The 23,499-nt window shown below is 44.7% G+C and overlaps 1 protein-coding gene across 4 annotated transcripts in view; it reads left to right on the top strand.

The window, feature by feature from the left end:
• Positions 1 to 21,113: 21,113 nt before the first annotated feature.
• The window catches only part of LDLRAD3 (low density lipoprotein receptor class A domain containing 3), a 105,669-nt gene continuing 103,283 nt past the window's right edge, over positions 21,114 to 23,499 (top strand). For 3 of the 4 annotated variants that reach the window (XM_026795009.2, XM_014268669.2, XM_014268663.2), the window contains exon 1: positions 21,114 to 21,262. In XM_026795009.2, coding sequence (XP_026650810.1) covers positions 21,229 to 21,262 — 34 coding nt within the window. In that variant the 5' untranslated portion in view covers positions 21,114 to 21,228. Of the gene's footprint in view, positions 21,263 to 21,330; positions 21,470 to 23,499 lie in introns of those variants that run through there. The other variant, XM_074543217.1, reaches the window with a different exon arrangement.

Below are 23,499 nucleotides of genomic sequence, written 5' to 3'. Positions count from 1 at the left end.
AGTTGTTTGGAGAAGCAGGAGAGGAAACCAAGGGAAATTCTCTGTCTCTGCATCCTGAGAGCTTAGAGAAGGTCCTGACCACAACTGACAGACACAACTTCTGCCTTGGCCTAGCTGCACCCCCTGAACTGCTCTGGCACACCCAGGGCTGTGTGGGCTGTCCTAGGTGGTGAAGGAGAGATGGCATAAGTCATGCTGATACCCACAGAGAAGGCAGGAAAAGAGGGCTGAAGCCCCGAAAACATAATTGGCATATATGCTGCAGTTTGACTTGAGGTGTTTGGTGGGGATATAATGAGACATCACATAGTTATTAAGCTAAAGAGAGTAGATATGTTTCTAAAAGCAAAGATAAGCTGTGTGAATACAACATTCATACAATACATCCTCAGTTAAATTCTTATTGGCCTAACAACAGCTTGCTATGATAGTATTACTTCCCCACTGAAAATTATATTAGCTGTCAATACATAATGTTTCTTTTCCCATTTGGATGATCAGAACTGCCCTCTGTGTGTGAGAGAACTTGAGCTCAAGGATTTAAGATTTCTCAGAAATTCAGAAACATGGCATTTTAGATGCTATATATCCACAGTTGTACTGCTAGTGTAGTTTGTAGGCTCTTGCTGTCACAATGAAGAACAGTCTTGCAGAGGCCCCTCGGCAGTCCTAGCGCCACAGAGGTTTCTTACTCCTTCCAATTTGCATGTCCTATTTGTTCAACGTGACATATTTATTGCTAGCTTCAGTCTTGCATGGTCGACTTACCTTACAGCCTGAGCAGTGCAAAGCAAGAGAGAAAACTTAATGAAGGCAAGTCAGATGGCACAAGATAAAAGCCTCCAGGCTTTTTCTGGTTGAGGGAGAGACATTGAGTGTGATTTCGTTTCCTGCGCTGATAGGCTAAGGCCCCACCTGCCAGTATTGCTTGCTGAAGAGATGGGCTGACAGCACTTTACCAAAACAGGCTGCTGTTATTTACATTAGGAGAGGATTATCCAGATTCTGATACTTTGTTGGTTACAAGTGATTCATGTGGTGGCAGGATAAAGGAATGAAATTCAGATGAGAAGACAACTCATGGAAACTTTGTGGGAAAGTAGCATTGCTACACTGAGTTAAACCAGGATTGGCACGAATCCTGGCTCTTGCTCTTACTTCACAACGCTGTCAGTGAGCTCAGGGCTGTAGATTGCTTGTGGTGACCATATGTTGATATGCAGAGAGCATTTCACCACTGTGTTTGCTGTTAATTAGCTGTAGTGATGCTTCAGTGATGCAGAGAAGCCAGGACTAAGTGGCAGCAGAGTCTTCAGCCTGTAGGTACGTCCCAAGGCAATTGCCACCTACTTCGAGGCTGCTCCCTCCCAGGCTGCTAATGCTGTTTACTGAGGTGACCCTGGCAGTTCTCTCCACTGTCCAAGCAGTTCAAGATAACTAACACAGAGCTGCTCTTTGCTTCCGAGTCATGTGAATTAGAATTTTCCTTTCAAGAAAATTCTTTTTTCTGTTGTATGATTCAAAGGATTTGATTCCTTTCCAACAGATACAAGATTCCTCAACATGTATATTGACAGTTATTTGGTATACCAAAGAGGTGGAGCTTCAGGGCAGAAAGGGAAGCATCTTCCCAATAAAGTCCGCAGCTGCAATATAATGGTGAAAACTTTCCTGTTTTATATCTCACTTGGGAAACAATTGCTCTCATGGCAAATAGTCACTGTAAAACTCCACTCTGACTGTGAGGAAGACCCACTGTGGTGGGTCCCCTGTGCAGGCGCTGCTGCTGTCCCTGGTGGGGGAAGAAAAGAGCTGGAGCATCGATCTGCCAGTGGTTTACTTGAGCAAAATCACCTTTCTGATTTTTCTGCAGCCTTCCTGGCAGCCTTGCTTGGACCCTTGAATGCTACCCAGGTATCAACAGGTAAGGCCTTGACGTGATGTGAGCAGCACTGCCACCAGATGAATGCCCATGAGGCCAAGTAATTCTTTCACCAAAAGGAGGGCTTTTCTTTCTGTTCTGTAGAAAATCAACTAGAAGATATCTCAGAAGAAAATTCAGTTTCCATGAAATACTTGGGACAAACTATTGTCATTTTGGAGTCTGCTAGGACCTGATCAGGGTTCTTACACTGATGAAAAGTGGCTCAGGAAAAAGCAGAACATCTTTCATTTCTGTCAGCCCAGCACAAACTGTTCTTTGTTTCTCCCCCTCTGCTCTTTCCCTGCTGCACAGGTGTCCTGTTCTTGAGCTGCAAAGGAAAAACTGGTTTTGTTTTCTTCTTGCTTTAATTGTGCTTTCTGAGTGTTTGTGTGTAGCCGAAGGGCAACATGCACCTGCTTGTACAAACTTCAAATAGATCCATTTGCTCTCATTTTTTAAGCGAGAGATTCAAGGGATGTCAAATGTGGGCATCTGTTTCTCAAAGGGAATAGTGATGTCAGCTTGTCATAATTCACTCCTGCTCCTGCATCCTGTGTAGTGAAGCAGCAACCCACGCACAGCTGGAATCCTTGCCAACAAAAGAACAACAGCAGGTAGGTGAAATCCACACAGTGCCTCATTTGGGTCTTTGAACTTGGACTCTTAACAAGATTCCGGTGCTGTGTGACCTTTTGCTAGGTTGCCAGACAGAGGTGAATTTTTCTTTTGTAGGAAAACAAACAAAAAAATCACCTGACTTCAATGGATTAGCTGTCAAAATGCTTTCCATGTGTGGTGGTATTCTGTTTGTTATTTGCTTTTGTCTTCTGTTCCCAAGGGGTTAATTAAGACATGTATCCTTCCTGGGCTATATTTTTACTGTAGAGAGACTGAAAACACTGATTTGTTTTTATCTGTGACAATGTAGTCATATGTCCTGAATTGCCTCTGGCAGAGCCAGAAGCAGCTTAGGAGAGCAGCCAATATATCTTCCTCCTGATGCAAAGTTCCTCCTTGAAGGGCAGTCCTTGTGTTTTAATCAATATGATATATAGGAACTTCGATTACTTTCCTTGCTACTGCCTGTTTCTCTGTTATTCACAAATCCTAGAGTTATCTGGAAACCCTGAAGATTTTGACTGTGTTTATAATTTTGGCTCTCCAATGAAGTCTGTTTCTAGTTGCAATTAATGCATATTAAGACTCATACATTCAGATTTGTTTCACCATTTTGCTTTTAAATACTGGCAAGGCTGTACTGCTCTGCCACAACATGTCTGCTGGTAAATGAAGCATTATATCCTTTGAGTTTTATCTCACACCATGAAGTTCAATATTTCCTGATTCCATAGAAACCTATATGTTATCTTGCAGCTTATAGAGATGCTGGTGAGCATCTAAATATCCCTCCCTCAAGGCCCTGGATAGCGCAAGGGCTTGTGCAATCTGTTGTATCCACTTAGAGCCTTTCTCTTTAAAGAAACAAAACTAAGAACAGCAAAAACAAGAAACAGGGGTAAAAAAGAGAAATCAAAAATTCTCCAGAAGGGCTGGTGGATCACAAAGAGGTAGAGGAGGATGAATCTATAGCTGTAGTCCAGAAGACCAGAAAACAGTGTTTTTGGCTCGAGTGCTATATGTAGGGCAAACTGTTTGGCCTCTGCTCCAGTGAGGAAAGAAGGATTTGTCTCAAAGTTAATTTGGCTGCCCCCATTTGCAACACAAGTTCTGGTTTTGTGGCAGCAAACCCAAACTATGAGGACCCTTCAGGTGATGCCAAATGGAAGACTGTGGAAGAAACCAGAGCCGTAGCTACTGCCAGCCAGCTCCAGCTCTGGAGATCATCCAGTGGGATGCTGTGAGTCTCAAGCTGTTACAGTCTTACTTGCCAATGGCCTCTTCCTTGCTGGGTCAAGAGATATTTTTTTATGTCAAGAGAAGGGACTGTATCATGACTACACATGGGAATGTTTCTTTAAAAAGAGGAAAGGCAGGCTGCCACCAAAGGGAGCCCAGTCCATAATGAAATCTTGAAAAGACCCAGAGAAAGACAATGTCAGTGTAAGGATTTCTGCAGTTCTATATCCAATCTATAAAGACCATAGGCCCTACTTTCTGTCTCAGTCAGCAACATGGAAGATAAGGGTGTTATATCTCCATTGAAAAGATTAATGTCAAGCATGAGGATTAGTTCTCCACAGCACAAGAGATTAAGTTTGGATTTTGCAAGATTTCCCATTATCAGCTTTCTCCCCAGACAGTCCCCACAGGCCTGTACCACCCTCCCTGGACAACACTGGAATTTTGGGGAGTGTCTCTCATTCAGCTGTATTTCCTTTTGCTCCAACTCCGCATTAAAAAAAACATTGCACTAAAACTGTCCTTCACTGTGCTGATTTACCAGGCCTCACCCCCATCCCCTCAAGGACAAAACCTATGTCCTGAATTAGAAAGGTGAAAGGACCAGGTTTTCTCCTGCCACAAGGCCACAAGTCCTGTTGTCAATCCAACTGTGCCAGTCAGAGGTGGTACCTCCTCCTCTGGCTGTAGCCACCACTGTTCATCAGCTCACCTAGCAAACTGGTTTGTGTGAGCACTCCTGGTCCTGTTCCAGGCAAAACCAACCGGAATAACTCACAGCAGCCTCTTACATTTTTTTAATTAATCCAGATAATTTTGCCCGAAATGGATTAAGAGGTGCTTTAACTGGGAAGTCAGGGCAGATATCAATTTTTCACTCTCTTTGAACCAGCTGAAGGAAAGGCTTCTCCTGTATTCAGATATCTGCATTACCAAGAGGCAGGAGCAAGACACAGGTGTGTGCCAGATGGAGATCCGAGGGGATGTGACAGCGAAGGATGTGCTGACAGCCTCGAAATGCAAAGTGCCTATGGCCTGACTTCACCCAGGAGCGTGCGCTCCAGCAGCTGTGGCTGTTTTGGGTAAGCCTGGCTTCAGGAGGTTCCTCGATTCTTGTGCTGTTAAGATGATTTCCAGCAGTGCTTTTTGCCGCACTGGTTAAACAGCCCTGACTTAAGGCAAGGCTGGGTACAAACCTGCCTCTTGCTGGCCAGGGTGCAAATGCCATGGGGCTGTTATCTCTTATCATTTCAGCATCGTTCTTAGCTTGGCTCTCTTCTTTGCTCTGGGTCTGTGTTCCACTGACTGAGTAAAGTGCATAGAGGAACACTTCTTCCTGCTTGTGTTAAATACTTTAACTTCTTGAGGCAGAGACCCTGAATAGGAGGAGCTCTACCTGTTGGCAAAACTGTACTTGAAGGAAAATCAGGGCTTTGTTTGTGAATCTTTGAGCTGCTTTGATTGCATAGGAAGGCTTCAGATCTAATAGCATCAAATACGCTTTCCAGACAGTAAAACCAGAGTCACAGAAGAGAAACAGATGTCTAACTTTTCACAGGAACACATGCCAAGGCAGAGAATATGAATCTCACTGTAGAAAAGGTCAGACTCCCAAAATAATAAACCAATTTAATTATCTTTTCATTAATTATGTATTTCTGTGCAAACTTGGGAACAGTTATGCTCTCCCTTAAATTAACATCTTGGCAAAGGGAAAGTACTTCATGGTGTGAGGTGGGTGGCCAGCTCTGATTCAGTGCCTCTGTTTTATCTGCCTAAGAAACAGCAAGGGAAGAGCACAGCAGCTGTTCCGACTGCCATCAGGAGGCACCACCATTCCAGGACCCTCCTGCCCATGCTTGGCCTCCTCAGCAAAATCCTCTGATTTATCCTCTAAAAACTGAAGGAAGAGGAAGGAGGAGACTTTGTATCTTTATTTATCACATTGGCTTTAAAACACGGTGGTTTTTAAATCTTTGAATTTATTACATTGTTATTTCCCATAGCAGCTCTGCATCAGGGGCCCAGCATTTAGGGTGATGCTAGGCAGCCAGGGACATTAGCATGACTGATCTGTGTCTCCTTTCAAATTACATCACTCTCTTTGCACACTTACTCTGCAGGACCCCACGGATTTGTAACATGACCTGGAGCTGCACTGACACCATACAGTTTATGCTCTGTCCCCACTGAACTGATGATGTAGCAATGAAATCTGACAGCTAAGAAAAATGCATCCCAAATTGAATAATCAAGGAGGTGTCAAAGGAAAGATTCTGTTTTATTATGACCTATAAAACAGTAGGAAAAGGCCCTGTGCATTTTTCTCAGCTTTAAATAGATTACTTAATGGGTTGTGCTGAGGTAAATACATGTGTGTATAATAATAGCTTCAAAGTTATTGTGTCCATACAAATGGTCCCTCATAATACAAAAAAAAAAAAAAAGAGTAATAGATTATGCATGAAAATGAAAATACTTCTATATCTTTCTTGTCAGTTTTTATTTTGCATTTGTGGAAGCTTCATTTAATCTCTAGCAATAACTAATTTCCCCTGGGTTCTCAGCCTTGTCCTTCCTGCCTCTAATACCAGATTGGCAGCCTAGTAACAAACAGTTAAAAGCAGTATCATGGGGTGAATATAATCATGGCCAGTAACTGGGCAACTGCCCACTTAATCTGATTACTGGCCTGTGACGAGCTGTAGCCCGTTAACCTTGTTTTGACCAGCTTCCTGACACTTGTGGCACAAATGAAGTGTGACATGATTAAAAGAGACTGATCAGTTTTGCTCACCATGACAATACCCGTCAGCTGCTGTGCTGAGGATTCACAAAGCAGCAAAAGCTTTGAAGTCCCATGATTTAGCTGTTATGATTGCTCTCCTCTGACTGGTGGGATGGCTGTCCTCTCCAAGCACATGCAGTTCAGTGAGGACATGGCAACTTTTCCATGGTGGCTCCCTGTAGATCTCTGAAGGGCCCAGCTCGTCTCCCAGAAGCATGTCTGCAGAGCAGGGTGGGTTTGGTACATACCTGATATAACAGGCAGATGATGAACTTAGCAGATGAGATAAAAGTGGGATAGTGCAATGGGAGAGAGACAAAAAGCAAACACAGCTCTAGGAATATATTTAATATTCAAACTATGTTTTAACATGGTTTTGGGGTAGGTTTTGGGCAGATAGTTTAAAACTGAAAATATTCGTCATGTAATAATCCAAGTACTCTGTATTAGGTTGTTTTCTAATGGCTTGAGCTGCATTTAGGGGGTAGGCTTTCTGCTCCAAAAGGATCATTTCCCTTATGTGAAGCCTTGCATATTTTAAGGGCAAAATTACTTTTACAGTCATCCTGGTCCTCTGCATAATGGTTTGGACTGTCTCCCATGGGCACTGGAGGACAGTGTCTTTGCTGAAGAGCATACTGGGTTGCCTGCTGTTGGTGCTGTTGATGCAGTGCTCTGAGCAGCTACAGATGCTACATGTCCAGTAAGTTAATGTGCTGATGTGCCCTTCATATAGTAAAAAAAAAAAATCTCAGCTAACCTTGCAAGCTCTGTTGTTTACTGGAAAAGGCTGATAGGGAAAAAGGAAGGAGATACCAAGAGGAGCATTAAGTTGAAAAGGAAGTAATTACCATGGATAAGATATGAAATCAAGGAGAGCATTTTCCTCACTGTCATGGCCATTTATTTTTGCTAATCCATGTGCATGCAGGCACAGGACATCATGGGAGATGACTAAACTCACATGGGAGAGCTCGATGCTGGCAGCCAGGGGAAATGCTATCTAGGAAGACAGTAACTCACTTTTCAACCTTGGTAATTTTGTGAAAGATTTCAGGGCCAAACACTCACAAGTTCAGGATTACCTAGCAGAAAATTATATGACTGTCAGCCATCTGAATGGTTTTGAGTGAAGATGAACAAGGCATGTAAGCTGAGTCAGAGACTACTGTTAACTTATCACTTGTCTGACCTTAACTGCTCTCTAATTACAGTGTCTAGGTCCTGGGTGCTTTAGATAAATGCCTATAATAATATAATGCCTGTTAGAGGAGGACTGGCAGTGCTTTGTATGTAGACACATCAGGTGGAGAAGGGGACTAAGGGCATTAAGTCCTCTGAGACAAAGTGCAGGCAGGTCTGGTGCCTGCTGCCAGCTTCTCCTCCCTGCCACTGCCTGGGGTGACACCGCTGTGGGGCCCAACAGGACCTGGGGGAGCCACCCCTGTTTCCCCTCCTTGCACCCTTCCCGTCTCCCAGCGAATGCTGCCTCAGAAGATAAAGCCTCAGATGGCCCACAATGGACAGGGGCACTCCATTGCTCCCATGACACGTTGTTAGTGGGCTGTGGTAGTGCAGGGAGCAGGCAGCAGGCCACGAGGCTGTTTGGCTTGGCAGCAGGCACCCCACATTATGGCATTCACAATGCATAAGCACAGTACAGTATCCAGCTGATGTGTGCCAGGCTGCTATGCCCTGCCAACCACAGCATGGATGGGGTGGCCTGGGAGACAGGGATGGAGCCTCTAATCTGTGAAATCCAGTCCCATCTGATGGTCCCTTGGTGGGGCATGAATCCCTGGCAAGCTAACACCAGGAACTAGTTTAAGCTTCTCTTCTGGAAACGCTGTAGGGGAAGAAGCCCTGACAGGTACTTAGCCCAGGCTAGAAAACAACCTGGGGGCTTCTCAGAGCCTGTGTCCCATGGTCTCTTTCTTTCCTTAGGGAAGGACTGGTCTCTGCCATGCTGGTAAGCTTTGGCCACCTGAGACCTCAAGCTGAACACTGCCTGAGTGCAGCAGCAAGGCAGCTGCCTGCCTCCCCAAAGACAGGGAGGTTGTCTCATCACCAAGGGCAAGTAGCCAGGTGCTGCACCACACTTGCAAGACTGTTTTTATAGCAGCCTCGTACAGAGGTCACAGTCATGGGTGGTGTCTTCCTTGGGCTGAGCACAGGGGCAGCACCCTGGGAAATTGTCATCCAAATGGGTAAAGAGCAGCAGAGAACCACAACAAAATCCTGCTGTCTCCCAAAAGGGAACATGGATGGAATAGGATATCCTCTTGGTCAGCTCATACAACTCATACTGGAAATGGATAACAGCACCCCAGTACTCAGAAAGGCAAAGGCTTTCTGGGCTAGTTTTACAGTGTGAAATTATTTTTCCATTCCTGATATAAGTCTCCATTCTCTCTTCTGAATGTAGATTAAATTCAAAGATTTATTGTATATTTTTAATACCCCACCTTTTTTTCCCCAGGTGCCTGCTCTTGCATTTCTCAGTGATTCCCTATGGTGACATTCATGAAGACACACTGTTAAATAGGAATCACAGATGCCATGAAGTATTCCCCAATGTCACAGCCAAAAGGGAGCTAGAGGATGTAAGAGTTAAGGACAAGAAGTTGGTTTTAATCCTACATGCTGCAAGAAAGAATATTTTAAATGTCATTTTGGAATCTTTTGAGAGTATCTCTTTCCTGAAAGGATTTCTTGGAAGCTCTTAAGTGGCTTTGGTAAGTCTTTGCATAGCATTTAGGCCATACATCTCTGACATGGATGATCTGGGAACTCTATCTCCTGCTTCAGAACAACAGGGCAGACTCTAAATATTGGTTTAACTATTTATCTTCTATTTGGGATAGGATTGATGCAAGATCTGTAATAATATGCCAGACAGAAGTTGTCTTGGCCTGGAGATGTTAGATTGCTTGATGTTACTAGCTGTTTCTTAGCATTGCTGTTGCTTGGTTTCCTGTTTACTTACCATTTGCTTTAAAGTATCTTAACAGACCTGATGTGGTATCAATTCATTAACTCCTTCTTCCTCTGTACAGAGCAGAAAAAATGTGTGTCCTCCTAACTTAGTGATGAAGACAGGAAATTTGCCATGAGAGGCTTATGCTACTGCTACGATCTGTCTCAGTCTTGAAGAAATACAACTTGTGTTGCTCTTTTAGAGTCTCCAACTTGCCTTGCCACAGGATTCTCCTGATTAATTTTTCTTTACTTATCCATTTTCTATGCTTTACAATCTTCACAAACTGTATATAACAAAAACTTATATTCAAATGTGTTTCCAAGCTGGAGCTTTCTTTTTTCTTCCATGCAGAAATCAGAGTATGGACAGCTATCTTTTAAATGACACCTCTCAGATTGTTTCAGGCCAGCTTAATCTGGCTTGCTAAATTTCAGTGTGAGTCACAACTCAGCCATTAGAAAGGTCAAACCTGGAAATAACTGATTGACTCAAAACTAAAATTTTGAAAAGAGGGTTAATAAAGACAAATCCCATTTCCATGCTATCCCAAATCCTACTAGCATGCTATCTGATGCAGCTAGTTCAGACACCAGCATTTCAAACAGTTCTGCTCAGGCCTGACTTCTGCTAAAATCTGCAAGCACAGGGAAGCACTCCCTGTGTGTACCACTAAATTTTTACAAGCTAACCCAAAGGAATGCCTATACAGTGCTCTAGTCAGTCCTCAATGGCTTCTAACTATACATGGAATAAACACTTAGCTGCTACCAAATAAATCAATCACCCCTCTGGCCATCTAAGCGCAGGACAATCCTATGCTAAGGATTTGTGCAACATCTCATGCAAAACTATAAGTGTAACACAAAGAGTAATGAAGCTATTTCATGGGCATTAGCACCATGAAAACTTCTAAAAAATGAACCTTTTGACTTCAGATTATTTTGTTTTCATATCCAGATTTGCACTGGTTTTATATGAAATTTCAAATCAGTGAAAACTTTGCTTTGTTTTCAGTTTAAGTCTGATGCACACCTATGAGACACTTGGGTCAGCAGAGCTCATTCAGATTCACCTGGGTCGAAGCAAGGAGGTTCTCAGATATTTAAGTATGTGCTGCTGAGTGAGGAAACCCAAACCTTCTCCCCTACAGTTTCTTTCCTTTCTGCACAATCCCTGTCGTTATGCAGCCACATGTGGAGAAACAGGGATAACTCCTGTATTCTGCTACATCCTCTCATAGAGCTCCTGTTAGACTGGTACTTTTCTTCCAGCTTTTGTGCTGAGGTTTGATGGTAAGCCTACATGATAGAAACAGTTTCCTGATAGTGATTCTGTGGTGTTTCCATGGGGCTCTTTCCATGAAGTCTGTCCACTGTCCCATGAAGTCAGCTGGATGGTTCTTCACTGGATATCTTGCCCATTCATGTTACCACATGTGGATGTGTGGCTTTGCATAGTGCTCTGTTAATTCTGGCTGGAGTATGAGAAAAGATGTTGTTTCCAGCCTCTCCTCATCAGTGAGGCTGGAAACAACATTTCATAAACGTAACTGTCCTTTACTGTAACTCAAACCTGCTTTTTCTGTTGGACAGAGAAAGAGAGAACAGTTTTTTTTGCTGGGGGAGTCCTGCTGGTCAATGGTGTCCCAGTGGGAATTGCTGACTGGAGAGTTTCAGGTGAGACTGGAGTTGCTAAGGCTTGAATTCCCATTCTGGTTTGTGGCAAAGTCATTCATTTTGTTCTTGGCCCTGCTGACATTGCAAGTAGCTCCTGGACCTGAAAAGTCTTTTGTGATTCTGTCAGGTGAACCAAATACCAATGGATGCATAAGAGAGGTCACTTTGGATTTCCATACAGACAGGTTTTCTTTTTTTTTTTTTTTTTTCTTTCTTTAATGAGATTTCAGGAGAGGGTGAGGGAAGGTGGGTGATAGAACATTATGATGGAGCTTGTAATTGCTTATACAGCTTTCTAACCTACCTATATTAACAAGAGTGTGATGGAGGAGAGGCAGGGGGCTGACTGCTCACTGTAGAGTTGTGGGGAAGGGCAGGGATGCGTGCAGGGGTAGAGAAGGGCCCTTCTGACATTACATGCATAATCTAATCTGGGCCATAATAATTTCCTACTGGCTCAGCATCAGTCACATTGCTAGCCTAATGCTGAAATTAGATCTTGTCTGTCACTGACATTTGTTTTCCTATCTGCACCATCTCTGTACTGCAGTACTTCCTGGCTCAATTCATGTGGGACCAACAATCCCAGTTATGTTGATACAGACGTAGCAGAAAGCTTTTACTGAGCACTCCCTTCAGACAAGGCAAACCATCAAAGTGAGTGCTTCAATATGCCATTGCTCTCTTGTGTAAAATAAGAGCAACTCCCCACTATAACTTGGGGTCTTATTCCCATCCAACACCCTGCACTGGTCACAAACAAACAATAATAAAAATATCATAGAATCATATCCCTTATTGCCCTGGGTTTGGCTGGGATAGAGTTAATTTTCTCCGGAGTAGCTGGCATGGGACTATGTTTGGATTTGTGGTGGAAACAGTGTTGACAACACAAGGATGTTTTCCTTGCTGATGAGCAGTGTTTACAGGGCGCCCAGGCCTTTCTGCTCCTCTTGCATCCCACCAGTGAGGAGTCTGGGGAGGGCACAAGGAGCCTTGAGGGGACACATCCGGAACAGCTGACCCCAGCTGAGCACAGGCATGTTCCAGACCACAGGACCTCACGCTCAGCACATGAAGCTGGGGAAGCAGAAGGAAGGGGGTACATTCAGAGTGATGGTGTTTGTCTTCCCAAGGCACTGTTATGCATGACAGAGCCCTGCTTTCCTGGGGATAGCTGAACAGCTGCCCATGGAAAGTGGTGAAGGAATCCCTTCTTTTGCTTTGCTGTGTGCATGGCTCTTGCTTTACACATAGAACTTTATCTCAACACAGAAATTTTCTCACTTTTACCCTTCTGATTGTCTCCCCCACCCACCAAGGGAGAGTGAGTGAGTGGCTGCATGGGGCTGAGCTGCTGGCTGAGGTTAAACCACAATACATGTCTAAATCCATTCCATACCTGTGTCTATGCTGTGTGCAGTCAAGCTGAGATGACTGAGCTGCTGGGACACAGTCATTCAGTTGCTGCTTCTCTTCCTCTAAAGGTTCCTCTCTAGGAAATAGAGATTCAGCATTTCTGGCTCCTGCAGATTGTATGACCAGACTTGGGTCATACAAGTGTGGGCTGTGATCTTATATATTAAAAACAATTTAGCCATTACATTTATCAGTTAGGAAGCATCCAAGTGTTCAGAATCAGTGGCATGGAAATGGAAGATGCACTTTGCTCAAATCAGGGCTGCTAGAGCCACCACACTGAAAATGCTGCAGATACTGAAGTTTTCCTTTTCCCCAGAAAGTGAATGGACACAAAATTATATTTCATTAAAGGGTTCTTGCAATAATCAGTGAGTTTTTCATCCTTCAGAAAATTAGAGAAACCTGTACAATTTCCTGTGTGGGTCATAAATTTCTGCTGAGCCTCCCAGTACTCACTACTGATGATTGTACCTCAGGGGTGGGAGAAGGGACCTGAGCCCCAGTTTAAGCACATCCTCTTGCCCCAGGAGGTCTGCAGCTCACAGGGTGTTAAGCTCCAGACATTTCCAGTACAGTTGTTTCCACTGGAGCCAGACATTGTGGGCTTCTTTCACATTTAATTGAGAGAACTAGGCATTTCTGGGGATTTAGCTCATCCTGAAGCAGACATTTAAAAGGCCAGATGAACCCTAGAAGAGCTTAAGAGGACTTTATTCATGAACAGCTTGAGGAACATTAGCCATTGAAGAGACTGTATATTGGACAAAATCCAAATTTCAGATTATCATTTAAAAATCAAACCTTTTAAACACATATTTTAATGTAAAAACTCCGTTCAATTTACCCTTGTTAGCAAACATAGAATTACTTAATTCACAGTTTTTCAAATAGCAGCCATGTTCTCAGTAGGAACTGCAAACACCATGTAGGTTATCTTCTTCTGACATCTTGTTGCCTTGTATTTCAGGAGAGCTTCGAAGAGATAAGATGCGTTCCTTCCTTCACTTCTTACCTTATCACAAAGTAATTTTGTGGTCAAGACCATTTTAAAGGACTGATTTAGAACCTCGGGGTTCAATTCCAAAAGAATTAATTTAAGATCTGGCACTCAGAAAATTCAGTTTTAGCTTAGGGCTTATTTTCCTATGAAGTTTTTAGAATTCTGGCTACTCCATTGCCTCCCACCTTGTGTTTTTAATTACTTGCCTGCTTCTGGTTACCTTCCCTCTGCCCTGTATACAAAGGCATCAGTGTGAGATAGCACCAAATATTTTGTGAAAATATTTAGAAAAAGATTCCCACATATACACTTAAAAGGCAGCTTTCATGATGCGATTCTTTTATAACCTGGAGCAAAAGACAGGCACTCTACTTCTAAAATAGACGTTAAACCAGAGGCAGACTTAAACTTTCAGACCTTCAGGTGACACAGACACCATGGGAGGTGTAACATTTTACATTAGCAGGGGATTTACATGCATAATGTAGTTTTAGATAATTTTGCTGCAAATTACAGCAAATTTTCATTACCTAGACAAATCAATTTGACTTTTATTATTTACTTGTTAGATGCTCTTTAAGGGACAGCTGGAGCTAAACTGCTAGGAGATATGCATTGATCCATTCACTTATTGATTAGCTACTTTACTTCCAAATAATCCCCCCTGTTTACTTGTCTTCATTTACTTTAGATTCTGGAAGCAGCCTGGAAATTTCACACACTGCCCATTACCTCGATGGAAAGTATTGATATGCTGATTGTCCAAGAGGTGATTGGAAGATTTGGTAACAGCATAATAATCTTGCTGTTCCTTTGAAATCATTGGCTGAAAATATCGACATGTTAGGTAATGACTAAAACTCATATTTTGAATTAAACTCACCCATTTCCCCCTCAAGTGCAATGGATTTTTAATGAGTCCCTCCAGAAAACACAAGTACTCAGAAGATAAAGTAAAATAAAACTGTGATCTGAGTGGAGGAGCGGTGGGAGGTGAGGAGCTTGTAAACAAGAACTTTGTGTGGCTTTGTAGCTAGAGAACTGTAACTACAGAACTTCCTAACTGATCTCCATATTTATAAATAGGTGTCTTGATTTGACTGCAGACACCAGCCAAACCCCACACAGCCACTCACTCCCTTCCCTCCAGTGGGATGGGGGAAAGAATCAGAAGAGTAAATGTGGGAAAACTCATGAGTTGAGATAAAGACAGTTCAATAAGGAAAGCAAAAGCCACACACATGAGCAAAGCAAAACAAGGTTTTTATTCATCCCTTCCCAAGAGCAGGCAGGAGTTCAGCCATCCCCAGGAGAGGGGCCCCCTCACATGTAATGGTGACTTGAGAAGACAAATGCCATCACTGTGAATGTCCCCCTTCCACCATCCCCAGCTTTTTTTTCTCAGCATGATGTCATATGGTCTGGGCTACCCTGTGTCAGCTGGGTCAGCTGTTCCAGCTGAGCAACCTCAGCCCACTTGCTGGTGGGGCAACGCACTAAGCAGAAAAGGCCTTGACACTGTGCAAGCACTGCTCAGAAATAATAAAAACATCTGTCTATTATTAATGTTTTCAGTGCAAATCCAAGACATAGACCCCTGCTAGCACTGTGAAGAAAATCACCTCCACCTCATCCAAAACCAGCACAACAGGTAAAATAGAAAGGATGCAATAGTTTGGAAAGTGTCATTATTTTGCAATTGATTCTGCTAGTGTAGCCCCCCCCGACACTCCACAGAATAGGACTGAAAGATAAAACAGGTGTCAGAACTTTCCACTAGTATTTCTGATTTTGAACACTGTCCTTTGTATCAGACTAGTTGGAATTGGGAATTTACTTGGCTTGAGCAAGCAATGTGGAATAGACAGACCGGTGCTGGCAAGTACGGAGGTGTGTGTGTTTGTGGGTGGGCGGCTGGAAGAGGGAAAACTGCTCTGAAAATGACCCTAATGGAATTTAACATAGCTCAGAGTAAAATAAGGATGAGGAGAAACAGCTGTGTGCTACCTGAGTGATAAAAATTAGGGGTGATATCCTGCACCTTTTTGTGATATCAGGGAACACAGAGACATCACCCAGTAACACTCCCAAGCTGCCATCACAAGTAGGCTGAGTTGTGAGCTAAGTCCCTTGGCTGCTGTCGGGAAATGCTGCTACTGCCAAGGATTCCAGCCTCCTACAATGGCAGTATGGGATAGCTCAAGAACAAAAGCATTGCACTATCAGTCCTGCACTGCCCAGGTTATGGACATAATGTCTTCACAAGACTTTTCATCTCTGGTTTCTGAGTCCCAAACAGGGAGTAGTGTTAGAGCTGCAGCTCAGGCCAAACAGGAGCTGCACAGCAGAGGGCCCTTTGCAGACTGGGCAAAGAAAGAAATTAAAATGAATGGGCCAAAGCTTTGGGACCTCCCCTTTTCATAGCACTAGAGCAGAAAAGCTAATGGCTATTGAAAGCTATGAGTCTCTAACTTGCTGAGCCCAGAACCTGGCAGGAGAGGAGGAAGAGGGTTCCATACTTAAGATAACCTCATCCATACTAGCAGAACATCACAGATTTGGTCCATCATAACATACTCTTTCTGGAGGCTCATTAAATCCCTTTTGTGTATACAAACTATGGAGTAGCTCACATCTCTAGAGACCAGTCCTAGAATTAACCATTTGCATGCCTGAGGAAGCAGTGATGAGTGTGCTCCTGAGAGCACAGAGGCAGGCCAAAGAGGTTGGGTGGATCCCTGAATCCAAGGCTGGTACTGCTGGAGCTCAAGGGAAGATGCATGAGTTTGCCCAGGTTTGCTTCCTGTCACTGCAGGCTCTGGAGCCCATGGTCCGCAGGGGGCAGGACAGGCCTGTCCCACTCTTTGAGCTCCATCCCAGTTCAATTTGCTTTCTTTGAGAAGGCTGCCAATGTATTTGCACATGTCTGAGAACTGTCCCTTGCTTATGTTTTAAACTGGCACAGTGATGAGGACCATACCAATGCAAACAGTTACTAGCCCTTCACATGTCAAGATGAGAGAATCAAATGAGTCATTCCAGGGAATCTGAGTGCCTGGTATGACTCCTCCTTTAAAAACTGATCTCCAACCCTGTTTTGCAGAGAGAATATTGCTTCAACAGCCAGGAGAAGTGGAGATCAGAACATTACAAAGCCATAATGAAGATGAATTCTCGTGGATAGATGGATATAGGCTGATATGCTAATATACCTGTTTAACTTGATAGATGCTAATGCTGATGACAAGTTCATAAATATATTTGGATCCACATTTATAATTTTGCTGCAGTGTGTTAAAAATTTGATTATTATTATTATATTGAATCCTTCAAAAAGCTGTTGCTAATCATAGCTCCAAACTCCCAGGCCTGCTAAGTGGCAGTTCTGTCACATACAAAATATTGCAATACATTATAACAAATTTTTATCCTTAATTACAACAGTCCTGACTTTTCATCATTATCAATCCTGTCACTGAGCATGACACATATAAACTACTAGTATTAATTTTGTTCAGAGTTCTATTTACAGATTGAAGTCAGCAAATTTAGATTGTACCTAGAGAGATTATTGCATTTTGCTCTTTTGCCTCAAGCCAATGTCAGCTCCCTAAAAAATCTACTTCTACCTCATAAGAATGATTGTGAAAATAAATATGGGTTGTATACTGAGCTGATTAGAAACAAGAAATGAAAAATTTGAGCTTCAGCTTACAACAGGCTGAGAATTGGTACTTCCTAGAGAAGTCAGGTTCTCTTGGGGATGCAGATCCTCTGCAATGTACTTAGGAATAATCATTTGTCCCCCTAGATAAGAGCTGACATGTCTGCCAATGTGAGTTGTTGGAGACACTCCATGACCTGCAAAACCTAAAAAAGAACCATTTTATACTCAGGCTTGCTGCCGCCACATCTGGAACACTGGGTCCAGTCTGGGCTCCTCAGTACAAGAAGGCCATGGAGCCCCTTGAGCAGGTCCAGTGGAGGGCTACAAGGATGTTCTGGAGCATCTCTCTTACAAGGGTTGGAGGAGGGAACTGGGCCTGTTCAGCCTGGAGAAGGCTGAGAGGATATTTCATCAGTGTATCTGTACTTGCGTATCTGAAGGGGGTCACCAAGAGAATGGAGCCAGGCTCTCCTTGCTGGCCCCAAGCACTGCGATGAGAGGCAGAATCTGATGCACTGCAAGTTCCACTCGAATATATGGAAGCATTTTACTGTGTGGATGTCTGAGTACTGAACAGATTTCCCAGAGAAGCTCTGGGGTCTCTCTCATGGCAGATACTCAAAAGCTGTCTGGACACAACCCCAAGTGTTGTGTTCAAGGGAAATCCTACTTGAGCAGAGAATTTGGACCATATGGTCCCACCAGCGGTCCTTTTGAACCTTACCCATGTTGCGATTCTGTAATTCTGTGATCTTGCAGGAATACCAATGAGTCTTCTGTGATAAGCTTGTTTGAAGAAAATTTCCCTTTCTAGCCTTTAACCACAGTGCACACAGCTAAAAAATGTGACTTTCTCGTAATGGATCCTATGACAATTTGTCATTACTTCAGCATAATTTACTATGAAGCTAATCTCTTTTTCAGAGTATATTCCTTGTTTTTCCTGATTATAGGCTGCATTACTGGCAGCCATTCAGAATCTAGCCACATTCTGAGCAACCTGAAATTATTTATTTATCCTTTATCTCTGTGGTGTAGATGGCTGGTAGTTTCATTGAGAGTCAAAGCATGGGTTGACAAGAGTGACTTGCTTGTGGGCACATAAAGTCTGCAGCAGAGCTGGGATCACATCTTGCTTTGAGGGACAAACCCAGAAATCTCCCCTGGTGAGAGAGAAGGCAGTTCATATAGGGATAAAGAGAATAAGAGTGTGTATTGTTGACCTGAGGCCTGTGTCTGTTCATTTACACATACTCAGACTGTTTGTTTGTTGGCTAATGTAGCTGGAAGTTCACTAATGTTCACACATAGCCCCTCAGAAGTGATAGTGCACCTACATGTAAGATAGCTAGAAACGCGATTTAATTAGAATATGAGATAGGATGTGGTGATCAAACACAGGGCTCAGCTAGATCTGGCCAGCCCCTTTCATCACCTTTTTCCTTTATTTTCCCACATTTTTTCCTCCTCAACTCACCTCATAGATTTCCTTCTCCCTTTCTGCATTCTTTGCCCTAAACATTGCACAGTAAGTCTTGCAGGTTCCCAAAATACTGTTCCTATTGCATCCCTTCACGAATCCTATACCATAGGCAAAAATCACCTTTAGTTTGCAAGGTGTCTGGGAGACAGTTTCTTGGCAGACTTCTTTCTCACTAGCTACCAAGGTTTAATCAGTTTTATCTGATGTTCTTGGGAGCAGCCAGTGTTGTCTGGTCCATTTTCCCTGATGAAGTTACTGAGGTTTCTCTTCCTGTCTTTGTTCTCCCTGCATCTTTGTGTTAACAGGGATTACACTTTTAGTCACACAGCCCAACATCCGAAAGGTAATGAGGAATCACACTGGACCTTTTATTCTGTGCTGGCTAAGAAACTGAGGTGTACAAAATGCTTTCACAGACGAAGAGCTTCCCACTTAATCTCAGCAAACCAGAAGATCCTGCTTCTTGGGAGCTGCTAAGGACGCTCCCATCCCCCTTGCTTTGCCTCTGAACCCCTGTTGCTGCATGTAGTCAGGGTGAGTAGTCAGGAGCCCACCAGGTGGTGAGATGGCCGCACTGGGGTGCCACACGGACCCCGGGAAGGAAGGCCAGCAGCTGGAGATCTGTGTCCTGGCAGGCAGAGGAAATTCCCAGAGCCACATCCCTCAGGAGTCAGAAACCACTCCTCCTTCTCAGACCCCCTTCTGGAAACTAGTTCCCAAGCTGACTTCTATGTGGGAACTAGCTATCTGTGGTTAAAATACCGCTGAAAAACTATCAGAAGCTACATCTAAGTATTCAAATAAAAGCCTTATCAGTAAATAAAAAATTAATCTTTCCAAATGCTGTGAAACCCTTATCAGTAAATCTCCACAAGCTCCTCTGAGTATGTTAAACACGAATTGTAAGAATTTTGCTTGAAACATTATTGTGCAGATCAGCTGAGCACAGTTTTAGAAATAATTTGGCAGCTTCTTACTGCTATAAACTGGCTTTAATTCTTAGCTAAAATACCTTCGGCACTAAGCCTTCCTCTCAGCTTTTAAATACATGCTGCAAGCTTTTTAGAGAGTTAAACTTTATTCTATACACAGGCAGATCTACTTATGTACTAGACACTCACACAGGGGAATACTTTACAATCAAAAGGTACCACTTGATGAACTGCTCATGATTTTTGCACAAAAGCAAAATGGCACACAGTAACGTGGGTTTCTTCCTGGTCATCATATACTGAAAAATGTTGTTCCTTAAAACAAGGCCCACTCTCCTGCTCCCACTGAAACCAAGTAGGGTCAGGATTGGGCCCCTAGATTGAAAATGCAATAGAAATTTCCCAAATGCTGTGTCTCAGAGCCTTACTAGGATAGTAAACCCTATGGCTGCCTCTGATTTCCCTTTGTACTTGGCACTTCCCCCTGTACTGGGCACTGGTGAGGCCAAACTTCGAGTATTGTGTCCAGTTCTGGGCCCCTCACTGCAGGAAGGACACTGAGGTGCTGCAGTGAATGCAGAGAAGGGCAATGGAGAAGGGTCTGGAGCACAAGTCCTGTGAGCAGCTGAGGGAGCTGGGGGTGTTCAGCCTGGGGAAAAGGAGGCTCAGGGGTGACCTTAGCACTCTCTACAACTGCCTGAGAGGAGGCTGGAGCCAGGTGGGGCTTGGCCTCTTCTCCCAGCCAGCCAGTAACAGAATGAGAGGACATAGTCTTAAACTGAGTCAGGGGAGGTTTAGGCTGGATAGTAGGAGGAATTTCTTCACAGAAAGGGTGATTAGATATTGAAATTAACTGCTCAGGGAGGTGCTAGAGTTACTGTCCCTGGAAGTGTTTAAGAAAAGACTGTACATGGCACTCAGTGCCAAGGTCTAGTTGACAAGGTGGTGTTCGGTCATAAGTTGGAGTTGATGATCTCAGAAGTGATTCTGACTGGCTATGGAAATACCTCGTCTTCTAGTTAGGGAATAAAGTTTAGAGGAGCATGCATCAGAAGATGTAAGGGGAGGCTTTTTGAAAGCAATACACCCTTTGGTCGTTGCAGAAGGTGTTGAGTGAGCACGTACGCCCCTGCAGGGGTGCAGCTCTGACCCAAACTCTTCCCGGTGTTCCTAAAGCGTTCCTGCCCGCCGCTGCACGGCAAGCGGAGAGTTTGTTGTAAGAAACGCCAATGCCACCGCAACCCGGCCGTCAAAACAAGCCGGAGGTGTCTGATGGGTAGCAGAGGTGAGGAAGATGAGGAGGCCCTTCAGCCTTGCGGACCGGGCGGCGGCGGCCGCGGGTGGGCACGGCCGCCCAGCGGGGCGGGGCGGGGCGGCGGCGCCACCCCCGGGCCCTCCCCCGGGCCGGCCCCCGCACCGCCGCTCCCCGCCGCAGGCTCCGTCGGGCCGGACTGGCGGAGCAGCCCCGAAGTTTGCGGGGCGGCCGGCGCGGGGCCATGTGGCTGCTGTGGCTGCTGCTGGGCTCGGCGGGTGAGTGCGGGCGGGGGCGGTGCCCCGGGGCGCTGCCCGGCAGCGAGGGGGCGGCTCCGCTCGGCGGGGGAGGGCGCCGGGGCCTCCCTGGGCGGCTCGTGGCGGGCCGGGGGCGCCGCCGGCCGCCCCTCCCTGGGCTGCGCTCGCCGCGCTCCCCTCCCTTTCCGGCCGGGCCGGGCCGGGATGCCCACGGCGGGCGTGCGGCGGGTGCGTGTCGGCCCCTCCGGGCGTGCTCGGGGTGGTCCCGGCCCCAGCGGGGCTGAGCGGGGCTGGCGTGGGGCGAGGCGCATGGAGCGCGGCCGAACCGGGCATCGAAGTGGCGGCCGGGCCGAAGGGGCCGCGGCTCCGCTGCTGCATCCCGGGGCGCGCCCCCTTCTCTTTTGCGAGGCCGCCTCGGGTGCGGGCGACCCTGCGGCGGTGGGCCCGCGTTGGGATGTGGCCAAGTGAAGCGCTCGGGACCTGCCTGGCTTTACTTGGGGTGCGGAAAGGGGATTTCATACTTATTGCTCATATTTGTCTGTATAGAAACTCTTTCTCCCCCCCACGGTCGGCATATGCCTGTCAAAATTGGCGAGTTGGTGATGTTTTGTGCAGCTTTGCTGCAGGTGTGAATTATTTCTGCAACATGATCTTAGCGGGCACTTTTCCAGACCGTGTAAGTAGCCTGGCTGCATGCTGCTGTGTCTGTTTCCGAATCACGCCTTGGCGATGAAGTGATGACACACAGTGAGTAAAACTCAGATTATCAAGCTCAAATTATTTTCTTTTCTTGTGTTTTAAGAGTATTTGTTGTCATGAAGAACTTGTAAGTTTCACAGCTTCTATGGTAAAAGTTCGAGTTTGGTGTAGACGGATAGGAAGGAGGAGAAGAGTTACAGGACTTGCACTGTTTTGAAATTAGACAACTGCAAACTTTGACTGTGACACTCATAAGTCTTTGGAGGTTTAGGTATCTTTGTAAAACTTTTTCCGCTGTTCCATTTTTGGGAGGCTTCAGACGAAGCTTAAGTTTGTTTACCTGAATTATGTTGCCTTCTTCCTTATTAATTTCCATTCTATTACTGCCAAAATTTCATCTAATTATTCACAGCAAGTTACATGTTTCCATGTGTTGAATATATTTGCTTGTAATACCACCCTTAGATTAACACGGAGGGATCCCATCTACAAGATACTGATCTTGACATCTGAAGGTTTCCCAGCCACCCACACCCCATATTCCTGCTCCACCTTGGCTTGGGGGCAGTGACAAAGACCTGTTTCTTGTGTGGAAGTTGGTACTTCAGCTTTTTGACTACTGGCTGTGGTTCTTGCACAACGTTCTTGCAGTTACTTAACCAGAGACTCTGGTTTACTTTGGGGCAGATTCAAAGAAATTTCTGAAACTTCTTTTGTCATGTGTTCTGTTTTTCTTTTGAAAAATAAAGCAGGGGGTCTTTAGGGATTTGTTTTTTAGATGTTGCTTCCTCTGTATATTTTGGCGTCCCTGCAAGCTTCCCACAGGGAGCATAAGTTTGTCTCTGCCTGGCCTTCACTCTGTTTTGAATTTTACTTCTGGTAACTCCTGATATAAAATATAAATACTTCTTTTCCTATTGACTCTTTTTTGGGTACAGATGGGAAACCTTGCCACCCTAGGGATGAATTTCAATTAACAGAAGATAAACAGAGTATAGTGTCCCTGTCTAAACAGTCTAGCTTGCAGAAGTAACTGTTGACTTGCATTGGCAGTGAACCTTTGCAAGGCAAAGTTGATCTTTTATTTTTGTTCTTATTCATAACATTGTAGTTGTATCAAGTAGTGCTTTCCATCCTGCAAAAGCCTATCTGCATGGGAAAAGTTTTACTTTGTTATGATACTCGAGTTTGAACTTAGGCCAGGCTTGTTAATTTCAGTTGGTAACTAACTGGTAATTGATCAGAAAGAGACTATGGATCTGAAGTTTCAGCCTCTGTTCTTCGCACAGGAGCTTCCTGGTTACCTTCCTTTCCTCTTCTAGTCCCCATCTCATGTTAAGTCTCATCAAGCTCTTGGGCAGCTCACACGCCACGCACCCAGTTCCTTTCATCTCTCGTGCTCTTGCCAGTATAAGCAGGTCAGGCTCAGCTCGGATCCCCTCCTGCTGCCCTGTACATGTCATAGCGTGACCCAGTTTCCAGCACTTTACTTTGGCTCAGTGTCTGCCCAGGAGTTCCTGGATGTAGGTTAGGTCCTGCAAGGATTCCTGTTTCCAGCT

Source organism: Zonotrichia albicollis, chromosome 6, assembly GCF_047830755.1.
Source record: "Zonotrichia albicollis isolate bZonAlb1 chromosome 6, bZonAlb1.hap1, whole genome shotgun sequence".
In the NCBI taxonomy this organism is placed as follows: domain Eukaryota; kingdom Metazoa; phylum Chordata; class Aves; order Passeriformes; family Passerellidae; genus Zonotrichia; species Zonotrichia albicollis.
This window is presented reverse-complemented; position numbering and strand designations above follow the sequence as displayed.